Here is a 13,448-nt window from a genome sequence, read left to right as displayed (position 1 = left end):
GTGACATTACACTGATAAAGATATAGTATTGATAAGGATGATAGTACACTTGCTTACATCATAGTTTATTTGCAGTTGTAGCCTTCTGCAATCAGGGCAGAGAGATAGGTCATCGCTCTTTTCTGTCTGCCTCGGGTCATGAGGGTTCTCAGTGCTGTTCGGTGGCAGAGACTGGACTTGGGCCATGGCAGCTAACCTCAGGTGCATACCTGACACACTTTGTCCTCTCAATATCTTTCCTCTGACACAAACCTATTTCTCACCTCTGCCTTAGGACCTCTCCAGGCTGTGACATTCGAAACGGCACTGTCAGAGAGTGAGAGGCGATAAGTGTGCTGTGTGTCTGACTATGAGCTACTTGTTATCTGTGTCCCCGCTCTCTTCCAGCTCACGCTCCTTTCACTGAACTGATAGATTTCCTCTGCTGCTTCTGCTTGTTGACCATAACAGGGGAGATGTGTACATGTCTTAGACCAACTCTGGTAGTGTAACCCTGCCTAGCATTTTAAGGCACATATCTAATATTATCCATCTGTTGGTAATACACCAGTACATACGATAATGAATGGCATACATTAGAGGTACATTTTTGTAACCATTTTAATGGAAATGCATTTATTTTATGCAAAGCATGAGCTTAATTAAGTTATTTTAATTGTAATAAAATACAATGCACAATCTTTCAGAGATTCCAGAATACTTGAAGCAGTATTTCATTTGATAGATAAAACACTTTAAAATGATAGTGGTGAAGTTATCAGCAGGTATGGGTGAGTTTTTAAATTTAACGTCTAAGTCCAGTTCGATACTCTTCACTTTGTTGTAGTTTTAAAGTATGCCCTTTGGTAAAGCCTAAATGCTTGCTCCCCCAGAACTGTTTTTACTTTATATACATATTTAGTTAATTTACACACTGTGTGCAACATTACGCACTCCCACTAAACATATTATTTACAACTAAAAACAGAGTTCAATTGCTTAGATGTGCTTGGTGTGGATTTTACAAAAAAGCTTATGGACTGTGTTCTTTCCTTGCACCCAGTGATTCCCATAGACTCCAGATCCAACATGACCATGAATGAATATACACAAACCAACTCGTGTTGATTAGTTCTCCCCATGTGAAGTGTTCAGCCTGTCAAACAGGAGTTTCTAATGACCATCTGATTACATTTTGTCATTCAAATTCTGACTTAAAAGACAGCTAATTAATAAAATACATTTCCATTAGTTGTTTAACCTGCGTGGCGCAGCAGGTAGTGTCACAGTCACACAGTTCCAGGGACCTGGAGGTTGTGGGTTTGAGTCCCGCTCTGGGTGACTGTCTGTGAGGAGTTTGGTGTGTCCTCCCCTTGTCCGTGTGGGTTTCCTCCGGGTGCTCCGGTTTCCTCCTACTGTCTCAAAACACATGTATGTAGGTGGATTGGTGACTCAAAAGTGTCTGTATGTGTGAGTGTGTATGTGAGTTGCCCTGTGAAGGACTGGTGCCCCCTACACGGTGTGTTCCCGCCTTGTGCCCAGTGATTCCAGGTAGGCTCTGGATCCACCACAACCCTGAATTTGATAAGTGATTTCAAACAATGAATGAATGTTTAAACTGCATATTTGTGAGTTTACTTCAGTGACAAAACCTGACTCAAATCACGAAAAAGATATTTTTTATCAGTAACATACAACTTTTTGCATTATTCATGCACAATTGGGTTTTTGACTGAATTTCTCAACATATTTAAGCAAAACACGAGTGAGCAATTATTGATAGAATCATTAACAAAATTTAAACATGTAACAAGAAAGGTCACTTTTGATGCACTGAGTTTTTTAATTAAAGCCGTTTTAAAAACTTGAAGTGGAACTAAATCTAATATATAGAGATGCAGCGATTTCGAATTTTCTTGGGCGATATGATAACTGACAATTAGCACTATTATATAGATACCAGTATTAATAACCAATAATTTTAACTTTTTGTAATTAAAGCAATTCACGTTGGATTAAAGCAAAACAAATTCTTTTTATCATGGGTGGTCATAGGACAAGCCATTTCTTCAGTATTTGTACATTTCTATACTTTCAAATTTTATCTTTTAAGTTTATTAGTTGTCAGTTGTCATTAGTTGGTTTCTAGAGGGGCGCTAATCAGTGCAGCACTGGCTTTGTTTTGGAGAGCGAGAGAGAGAGCAGTATAAATTGACTCAGAGTGAGCAAGAGAGAGAGAGTGTTTGAGCAAGTGTTTGTAATCATTTATCATCGTGTTTCTGTTTCAGTAAATTCAGAATAGCTGAATGGCTCTATTTACATCTGATTTAGGCTTCTGCACTGTGTGGTAGAGAGTATCTTTCTGTCGTTCATCCTGCTGTGTGTGTTTAAACAGCTATCTGTGTATGTGTGTACTGAGTGTCGCTGATATTTAAAATTAGTTTTCGTCAAGGAGAAGTTTAATCCCAGAGACTGAAACTGTAAAAAACGTCTACACGGCAGACATAGTTGTGTACAGCCATCAGTGCATATGCGCGAGCACAAAACATGCACCAAGTTACTGGTATAATATCGGCTAAAATTCCAATATCATAACAATAACAATAAGCGGCATGGTGGTGCAGCAGGTAGTGTCGCAGTCACATAGCTCCAGGGACCTGGAGGTTGTGGGTTCGAGTCCTGCTCCGGGTGACTGTCTGTGAGGAGTTGGTGTGTTCTCTTTGTGTCCGCGTGGGTTTCCTCCGGGTGCTCCAGTTTCCTCCCACAGTCCAAAAACACACGTTGGTAAGTGGATTGGCGACTCAAAAGTGTCCGTAGGTGTGTGTGTTGCCCTGTAAAGGACTGGCGCCCCCTCCAGGGTGTATTCCCACCCTGCGCCCAATTATTCCAGGTAGGCTCTGGACCCACCGCGACCCTGAACTGGACAAGTGCTTACAGATAATGAATGAATGAATAACAATAACAATAACCAAACTAAAACAAATATTTATACTAGATAATAATATACTAGATAACAATAACTACAAAAAAATCCATTTATCAGCCACAGATATCTCGTGCATCACTACAAATATATGTTAAGAAGTGTAAAGACATATAGATGAGTAGATATAAATATTATTTATGTTTTCTTGGACAATTATTAAGTAATCAGAATGTATTTGTACTTGTGTAGTTTGGTAGATTAGACCTAATCAGGAACCCCATTGTTTCTTGTGAAAAGTACCTCTCAATCTCAATCCTCATTTTTTTTAAATCTTATTTTAACCAAAGCCAAAGCCCAGCACAGCAATTAGAGTAAAATGTCACTGGGCCCGGTGTGTCCTGCGCCTCACTCAGGCTTCTCTCCACCCAGACTGTTCCACCGCGTGTAATGAGAGCATGCGTCTGGAGGTGGAGAGGCATTCTGCTTCATCTGGCCCCGTCTCAGCCAACCGCAGCTCATACAGGCCTTGCTTCCATGCTTGGTTTTCAGCAAGTTGTCAGCTCTGGTTTCACCCGGGTCCTGTGCCAGCTCCACATCCATTACTCATCTAATTGATGTGCAGGCTTGTGTGCTGAGCATTCGCCCTGCAGATTAACCACCCAGAGCCTTTTCCACTGCAGCCACCATGGCCTGCAAAGCCGCTCAATTCAGAGCTTCATCTGCTGTTACATTAGACGACGTTGTCCCCGAGGGCATGGGAAAAACCTTGGGTCTATGGTGGATGGAGCAGAACATAGGTTCTGCATCAAGCTCTGAAGGAACTTTATGGGGCTCCTTGAAGAGACAACAGTAAACGTGCATTTGGGTAACTACTCCTGCATTCTGAAAAAGGGTCAGGGCACGAACATAGTATAGTTAACATTGTTCAAGCAGTTTGGAGATAATTTGAAGTTTAAATGCCAAACACAGAAATCCAATTGTTGATAGAACCAAATAATAAAAATGCAGTGTAACCAAGGATCAGTACATAATAATACTGCGTTCAAAAGAAACACAAGATCTCTGTAATGGCTTTGTGAGACAGTTACTACTTTAAGTGCCAACAATGGGCTTGTCATTTATTGAGAAGAAAATTAAACCCTAAACTCCTGAATTAGTCTATTTAGTGTTAGATTATGTGCTCACACTCTGCTGTGTTGTGAAGCCTATTATTATTATTATCTGCAACTGCTTATCCAGTTCAGGGGACGTCGCGGTGGGTCCAGAGCCTAGCTGGAATCATTGGGCGCAGGGTGGGAATACACCCTGGAGGGGGCGCCAGTCCTTCACAGGGCAACACACATACACATTCACTCACACACACGGACACTTTTGAGTCGCCAATCCACCTACCAACGTGTGTTTTTGGACTGTGGGAGGAAACCGGAGCACCTGGAGGAAACCCACGCGGACACAGGGAGAACACACCAACTCCTCACTGACAGTCACCCGGAGCAGGACTCGAACCCACAACCTCCAGGCCCCTGGAGCTATGTGACTGCGACACTACCTGCTGCAACACCGTGCCGCTTATTGTTATTGTTATGATATTGGAATTTTAGCCGATGTTATACCAGTAACTTGGTGCATGTTTTGTGCTTGCGAACCCACAACCGAACCCACAACATCCAGGTCCCTGGAGCTGTGTGACTGCGACACTACTTGCTGCCCCGTGAAGCCTGTTGCTTATTCTTATTTTATGGCGGTTGTTTTGTAAACTGTCTGCAAAATATGGTCAAGATTTATACATCAAGTGAAGGTGCAATACAGTGCAAATTTTGCAGCCAGGAATAAAGCGAGGCTCCCTCTTCAGAGAAATGCCTTAATCACATCAGATTGACCTTGTATTTCTTTTTTTCTGGGAGGTAATTTACATGGGGATGACAGGACAGTTGGTGCCAATGCTGTGTTTGCCAAATGTTAATCCACCTCAGTTGGGCCTATTCCAAGCTACTGTTGTTAATAATAGATGTGAGGCCTGGTTTCCAGAATTCACACTTACATTGTTTACCATGCCTTCAGATATTTCAAGTAAATAAAAACATGTTTTGTTTTATTATAAATTCAGAAATGTCTTTGGTTGACTGAGTAATTAATCATTTTTCAGTGTAAAATTATTTCAATGGTTCTTAGCTTGGACTGCAGAGAAAGTATACATTTTGTTGAGGTTCTTTATAACTTTATAAATGTTCTTTACAAATGATCTTGCTTTTGGATCATCCCATGAATGGATTGAGTCTCTTTGGCATCGTTTCCAAAATATAAGTCACATCTGATGCAGGTAATATTAGATGACACAAGTGATGTTCAAAACTGCATTTAACTTAAAGTAAGTGTTAGGTTTGGCTGCCATAAGGTAGGTTTGGGTCCCATTTGGAAAGACCTCCTGTAATACCACATGTTCACCACATGATGGAAAAACAGCACAAGTCACAGGAAGCTATGACATCACAAGGCTGGCTGTCCAGGAGCTGTCTGAATTAATGCACTTGATGTGTTTTTGTAGTCTATCAGTAAAAAATGCTCTAAAACGCTGACGAAAATCTAAAAGTGTGATAAATGATAGGGTTTTTCTGGCCTTTGGCAAACTGACCGGTTTCTGAGCATCAGTTGAGCTCTCTCATATGCTCAAGTGTTGGGGACACTATCAGCTCCATAATTACAAACATCTGTGTGTGGGATTAGGGCATCATCATCAGGAGGCTAGTCAATACATGAGTTCATTTAGTCGTGGGCGTCAATCCAAGCGTCTGAGACTCTGTCTCCAGGGTCGTATGTAACATGAGTGGCATTGAGTTCTTTGTGAATTGTGATGCAATTAAAAAAAATAAAATACTCAACAGATATCCCAGACCCCTGTCAGACTGCTGCTCCTCAATAGTCCTGCCAACACCAACTGTTGAGCTTGGAAATTAATTATGTCCATTTACTGTAACAACTGTCAATACGGTCCAAACTAATCCCCAGAATCCAACTTCAAGGCGTAAACTCTGATTGAAGCAATATATATATTTATTAAACAGTAACATATTTAGTTAGATTTTCTAATTTAGTACGTTTTTAAAGTGCTTTTCAAGAATCCAAATCACTGACAGTAATAGGACACGGAACAAAATAAAAAACAACATTAAAAGACAAACAAAGACGGCAATACAAAAACAACACACACACAAAAAAAGAACTTAATGAAACAAGATTAGAGAGATTTTTAAAATCAAACTACATTATCCAATCTGCAGCAGTGTTTGATACTCACGTTGATGTCAGTGTTTCTGTGCACGCTGTGGGGGTGTAAAGCTGGTGCAGTGCAACAGTGTGAGGGATTGAAATGTATCGCCACACAAACCCCAATTGGCCAATCTGCTTTTTTTCCCTTGAGTTTTATTTTTATATAATTGTTTAAATTTTGAAAAATGCAATATATATTTAAGTGTAAGCAAATCCAATGCTAGGCACACACACACACATATAAAACACAGTGGTGCAACAGGTAGTGTCACTGTCACATAACTCACTAGCTCTGGAGTTGTGGGTTCAATCTTGGGTCACTGGCCGGTTTGGTGTGTTCTCCCTGTATCTGCATGGGTTTTCTCCAGTTGCTCCACTGTCCTCTCACAGTCCAAAAAACCCCAGTGCCAGTGTTGTGAGGGTGTGAATGGCTGTGATGCACAGGCACTATGTTCAAGGTGTGTTCCTGCCTAGAACCCAATGATTCTGGGTGGGCTCCGGACCCACCAAGACCCAGAACAGAATGAAAAGGAAAGGTTACAGAAAAGGATGAATGAATATCTTGTTTTTAAAACTAATTCAATAAAACTGGTTTTGGTTGTAATTGGGTAGTTAATCCCAAGGGAATATTTGGCTTTATACACTCCCAGAAAAACCGTGGTGGTACCCTGAAGGGTACATATACCTTTAGGGAACATTATTGTGACATACTCTATATTAATTGATTTTAAAGTTGTGCTGATTTCATACACACCATTTCATCTCCAGGACTTATTTTGTTTTACAGAGTTCTATAATGAAAGCTTATAAATCTTCACATCTCTTTCAGGAGAAGAGAATGTAAAGTACCTTTAGGGAACACAACTGGACTTTAACACCACTGCTGTATTTTAAAGGAACATTTACACTGTCAGTACCTTTAGTAACAGTAATGTACCTTTACCTTATCGTGTTTCTGAAAGTGTAGTGTCCTTATTCAGCAAAAACAACAAAACAATAATAATAATTTCCTAATAATCACCTGTGTACATGCTGCATTTTTTAATTTTATTTAGAATTGTATAATGATTCCAGACATTGGTGTTATTTCCAAAAAAGAAAAAAGAAATTTAAGCCCCCCCCCCACTCTCTCTCTCTCTCTCTCTCTCTCTGTGTGTGTGTGTGTGTGTGTGTACTGGAGAAAGATTAACTGAGGTTGTACGTGGACGGCGCGAGGCTCATGGAGAATCTGATGAAGACATTGGACAACATCCATCACAGCGCATGTGCGCGAGAGTGATTTAGGAGTGTTTTAAGGGCCGGCCATACAAGCACGTGCACGGCGACGTCTGAAACCCCGGCATAGCCTGTGAAATCAGACCCTCGCGCTCGGAAGTAGTGAATAAATTTATTAATAAAAGTGTCCAGACATTCACCCCCCAAACTGCAACCAACTTCCCTCACACATTATTCTAGACTTGGTTTAGTTTTAAATCGTGATTAGGAAAACACACTGGACACGTGGAACTAAATAAAACAGTCAGGTCAACACTTCATCATTAACACACTCTGTGCCGGTGATAATACATAGGACGTGTGTGTCACCCGGTGTTGTTTTAATGTTTAAACATAAATCTATTATTTGATAAATCTATTGTTACAATGTAAAAAATCTGTAACATTTACAATAACTGACAGCTCCGTTCCTTATAAGATGCTGTTAATACAGCTTTTACAGTCCTATCTTTAATTGTATAACATTAAAATCACAGTCAGGAACTGGGACCCGTTCATCAGCGACACTGACCCCATTTCAGCTTCATCATAGAGCTATAGCTTCACCCACGACACCAACCGGCTCCACCTTTTATAGAAAAACACCATCGGAGCGTAACCTTCTTGTTTACACTCTTACTGTTGTATTATTTCTGAAGCTTTTCACTTTAATTTATAAATTACTTTATAAATTCTTTCAGTGAAATCTTCCTCGGTGTTTGTTAATGTTGGGAATTTTGAATAACGCTGTTATAATAATTAAATAATGCTGTAATAATTGGACTTCTGTAGTGATTGCAAGGAATTCTGGGAGCTAACATTACCGTTAATAACCGACGGGTACTTCACAGCAAAATATAATAACACGCTTTGATTAAATAAAGGACGTGTTTTCGTAGAGCAGTGCATATTTTACCGTTAATTACAGAAGATGATTCGTTGATGGCGGTTCTGTCAGGAGAGGTTTTTGTGCTGTTGTGTGTGTGGAACAGCTCAGACTGTAGAGTGGTTGTGGTTTATATTCACTGCTGGTGGGGTTTATATCGATGCTGGAAAAAAAAGTTAATAGTGCTTTAATATGTGCAGTTACGATGGGTCTTAACCTCGCTCAGAACTAAATCCAGATACACAACATTTGAGTGTGCGTGCGCGCGCGTATGTATATATATATATATATATATATATATATGTGTGTGTGTGTGTGTGTGTGTGTGTGTGTGTGTGTGTGCCTAGCATTGGATTTGCTTACACTTAAATATATATTGTATTTTTCAAAATTTAAATAAAGTTTCGAAGTGATACAATTCGAATTTTTATAATCCATGTTTTGTATTAAAATGGTCAGTCGAATTTGACAAATACTGGTATTGTTTCCATGTGATTCTATTTTATTGCTCGGAACACAAGCGAATGGTATGAAATATTGTTACTAGCTTTGATTTAAGGATCTTCCCTTACAGTTAGCCGCTAGCTAGCTAGCTGCTAGCACAGCCACAGCTTAATATTTGTGTGTGTGTGTGTGTGTGTGTGTGTGTGTGTGTGTGTGTTGGTTCTCTTTTCCATTTTTTCCGCTGGTCACTCCGAGGCCTGCGGGGCTCCAGACTAATTTACAAACATCACCCTCCTGAACTTCATCGGAATTCTCCATTGCGTTACCAGCAGTGCACCATCATCTCTTTATCACCGCACACACTCCACACTCAGTTAACCCGGATCAGCACAGCAGCCTTTTAGCCAGCTCTCAGAGTGCGCTCAGCTCTCCGCTCGGAAACAGAGGAGTGAGGCGAGTAAAAGAAAGGAAGGAAGAAAGAGAAAAATCCACACCAAGCCAAAAATACTGGAGCAGCAGCAGGCGATTTTTAGAGATGAATTATCTTACTGCTGATGTGTGCTGGCCCTTTGTGCCTGAGTTATGGCTCCGGAGAAGTGGTGCAGCTGAAAGGGACGAGCTAATTCTCTCTCTCTCTCTCTCTCTCTCTCTCTCTCTCTCTCTCTCTCTCTCTCTCTCTCTCTCTCTCTCTCCCTCCCCCCTCTCAGTATTATCAACTGTGATGTACTGCCAGATTCATAACACGTTTATGAAACAACAGACTTTCTCTCAGAATAAAATTAATCATTTTTCAATAAGTACTGTCTATTAATATAAAAGTTATCTTTGTAATAATAATTATAAGGTGTGCACATATAGCTGTGTGTAAACGTTTAAAATATAAATATATGTATAAATAAAAATACATATACTGACAAATAATGCTAATAAGTAATATGTAATAAGACCAATAATAGGATAAATAAAACTGTACAAATATATTATATAATAATAACAATTAATCTTAGTAGTAACACCAATAATAGCAACAACAATAATAATAAATTTAATTTAATAATAATAATAAGAAGAAGAATAGTAATTCAACATTATGAGTTATTTAGGATAATTTTCTGAAGTGTATTTCGTGTTAAATGTATTTGAGTCGATTGTTAAGAAGCTTGTGTTGTGTTACAGAATAATACGGGGCTGAATATTTGCTTGAACCGAAATAAAAATTCCTATCGACAAATCATTAATTTGGAAGAAATAGTGAGAGCATTAAGTATTGTAATACGGCTGAGCTCCTCCTCCCGGCCATGCCCTCTAATTAACGGGGCTCCTTCCTCACTAAAGCTCGCATTGGACTGCAACATAGTCAAAGAGGGAGAGGGAGGGAGGAGAGAGAGAGAGAGTTAGAGAGAGAGAGAGAGAGAGAGAGAGAGAGAGTGCCACTGGATATAATTGATTGTCTCACTATCAACAATAACTTGTTAGTAGAGTCAATCGCAGCTGCTCTCCAGGCTTCAGTGTTGCTGAAGAGTCGAAGGCTGTGGGATTAGTTTGTGGCTGAAGTGGACCTCCGTCTCCGGGAGCTGTGTCCAATAGAAGTGGACCTCACTTTATACCGGACCTCAAGTTCACCGAGCCTGCGGCAAAACGCACGTGAAGACAGCGGGCATGTAACTCCACACTCTGACGGCGCGCGCACTCTCTCTACCAGCCTTCCTCTACATCTTCCACATTCTCCCGGACAGATCCTGTCCCCCACCGCTGCCCCGTTCCTGCTCTGAAGCAGCTGCTCCTATCAGAACCTCATCCACTATGAGCTCCAAAGAAGAGGCGAAGAGCTCCGCGGTGGAGGAGCGGAGGCGCAGCGCCCTGGACCTGCTCCCTCCCCCGGCCAACTCCAACAAGCCCCTGACGCCCTTCAGCATCGAGGACATCCTCAGCAGGCCGTCTGTCAAGCGTTCGTGCTCGCTTCTGCCCGCCGCCGACAAGCTAAGCGCGGCCGGCCATGCGCTGTCCTCCCGCGCGCTCATCACACACACCTCGCCGCTTTGCGCGCTCGAGGAGCTGGCCAGCAAAACCTTCAAAGGGCTCGAGGTCAGCGTGCTGCAGGCCGCGGAAGGTAAACAAACAAACAAAAAACAAAACAAAACACACACACACACACAAGCAAACACACGGTATAAAACACAATTTACTGTCAGCAGCAATAAAGGAGAAAATGTGCACATGATTCCTCTATTTTTTAAAATCCTTTAAATAATTTTACACGTTTTGCCTAGAATTTGATCACAATTATCTCATTATATTTTGCAAAATAATAATAATAACAATAACAAGGACACAAATAATTTACTTAAATTCTACATAAATCGCCCGAGAACAAGAGCATGGAGTAGTTTAAATAATAAAGCCTTTTTTTTTACGGAGGGCAGAGCGTGCAGTGTATTCACCGATTTACAAGCCATTTCTACATTTCAGTTCGTTCCCTGATCGAGGCAGATTTTTCCTTTTGACAGTGTGTAGGGACTGCTTTCATTATTTTGATTTAATATCAATATTATGACCATTTTATATTTACTCTGGAGGAAGAGTAAAATATACAAAATAATAAAATGTATTTCAGCATTAAATAAATAAACATATAATTTTAGGAATGTATTGTTATTATTATTATTATTATTATTATAGTTGTGTTAGTTATTGTTATTATTATAATATTACAGTCAAGGTTTGACGTGGCCTCTTTGTTTCTGAAGTGTTATTGAGTAACTTGTTATTAGTGCATGGTTCTGGTGGCTTGTTATTGTTGTTGTTGTTGAGTAGAAGTGTTTTATTGTTGTTTGTGTTTGTGCTCTGTGACGCAGGCAGAGACGGGATGACCCTGTTCGGTCAGAGAAACACTCCCAAGAAGCGACGGAAGTCCAGAACCGCATTCACCAACCACCAAATCTACGAGCTGGAGAAGCGCTTCCTGTACCAGAAGTACTTATCCCCCGCGGACCGGGATCAGATAGCGCAGCAGCTCGGGCTCACCAACGCGCAGGTCATCACCTGGTTCCAGAACCGGCGCGCGAAGCTCAAGCGCGACCTGGAGGAGATGAAGGCGGACGTGGAGTCGGCCAAAGCCGTTGGCAATGTGACCTTCGAAAAAATGGCTAAGCTGGCGGATCTGGAAAAATGCGCGAACGGCGGGGTGGTGGCGGACGCGCGCGACTCTCCCACGTTATCCGCTCACGGGCAGGAGCGCGAGAGCGCGGGCCGTGCGCCCACGTCCCCGGCCTCGCCGTTCACAGAGCGCAGCAGCAGCAAAGAGTGCAGCGAGGACGAGGACGAGGAGATCGACGTGGATGACTGATGGAGCCGGGCGCGCGCTCTCTGAACTGCTCCTCCTTAAAACAAACAAACACTTGCAGCCGTGTGCAAAAGTTTGAGCATCGCCTGCGCAAATGACATGGTCATAGTGTTACTGAGAGGAAATGAGCAGAGAACACACCTCCTGCAGTTTTATGCACAGTAACTGTTTATTTGCTGAATTGAACTAAATAAACATTTATTTAAAATACAACACAATGTGGCCTGTGAAAACAAGTTTAGGTTCGTGATATATATATATCTCATTTAATTAATTTACAGGTAAATAAACAGGAATGGGGTGTCGTGTTCTCTTTAGGGAATGTGTGAATTTATTTTCACAGAACGTGTCTTTTAAGCAGGTGTGAGCAAACTTTTCTGATGACTGTACAGAGGTTAAAGTGCCATTAATGCACCAAATGTATTTAAATGACTTATGGAGAAGAAAAAAGAGAGAAACTCAAAACAAGCATGGACAGTTTCCTCCTCAGATCTATTTATGCAGCGACAGCTATCAAAATATCGCAACCATTTAGCTATTTATTTTAGACAGAATTCGTAGTGGAAGGAAAGCAATAAGAACACTGACATATATATTCATTCTCTCTCTCTCTCTCTCACTCTCTCTCTCTCTATCTCTCTGCTCACTGATGCCATACAGAAGCCGTGTTTTGAGTCGTTTATACTGCATGTTCTCTTTTCTTTTAATATTTGATTTTTGACTGCAGCTCTGAAAGGAATATCCCCCGACCGTCCACACTGCAGAAGTCACACGTGTGTGTCCGTGTAAAGCGTGAAGGACTGTAACACACTCAACGTTTGATACATTTTATTACAAAGGATTTAAAAGAAACATTCATACTGTTGCGGGAGAAACAAAGTGGAAGTCCAGACGGTCACGTTTTGAATCTATTTCTTATGGTTTGTATGCCTGTAAGTGCCTTTTAAACCAAGACACCATTTAAACCCAGTGTACAAAGTGTAATGTATTTAAAGGAAATAAAAATCGTTTTCTCAAAAAGAAATCTCGTTTTAGTCAAAATCTTATTTTTAATCACAGATTTATTTAAAACCTTTCTGTAATAATGACTCTTATTTTGGAAACACGGAATCACAACATTTACGTTTGACCTTGGTGTGTGTTGCTGCGCGTGCGGCTAAAATTCTCGTCTTTTCTTTATCTGTTCTTCTTCTTTTCTCTTTTTAAAAGACAGAAGAGTCGTTTCCACTCTCTGAACAGCCCCCGGTCTTTCAGCCGCGCCTCCTCTTCTCTTTTCAGCTGCAGACAGGCGGACCCCTCGCTCTGGACGCGTGTTTTCAGGAGCTGCTCCTGAATAGATTTGTGTGAGA

At 41.0% G+C, this 13,448-nt stretch overlaps 1 protein-coding gene across 4 annotated transcripts in view; it reads left to right on the top strand.

Annotated features, from left to right (window-relative positions):
* Positions 1-13,064, top strand: part of lbx1a (ladybird homeobox 1a) — a 60,298-nt gene extending 47,234 nt beyond the window's left edge. For 3 of the 4 annotated variants that reach the window (XM_066680081.1, XM_066680078.1, XM_066680080.1), the window contains 2 exons: positions 10,233-10,866; positions 11,612-13,064. In XM_066680081.1, coding sequence (XP_066536178.1) covers positions 10,560-10,866; positions 11,612-12,102 — 798 coding nt within the window. In that variant the 5' untranslated portion in view covers positions 10,233-10,559 and the 3' untranslated portion in view covers positions 12,103-13,064. The remainder of the gene's footprint in view (positions 1-10,232; positions 10,867-11,611) is intronic. The other variant, XM_066680079.1, reaches the window with a different exon arrangement.
* Positions 13,065-13,448: the final 384 nt, after the last annotated feature.

Source organism: Hoplias malabaricus, chromosome 8 (genome assembly GCF_029633855.1).
Source record: "Hoplias malabaricus isolate fHopMal1 chromosome 8, fHopMal1.hap1, whole genome shotgun sequence".
Lineage (NCBI taxonomy): Eukaryota > Metazoa > Chordata > Actinopteri > Characiformes > Erythrinidae > Hoplias > Hoplias malabaricus.
The sequence above is the reverse complement of the archived record's forward strand: the minus strand, read 5'-3'. Positions and strand labels throughout refer to the sequence as shown.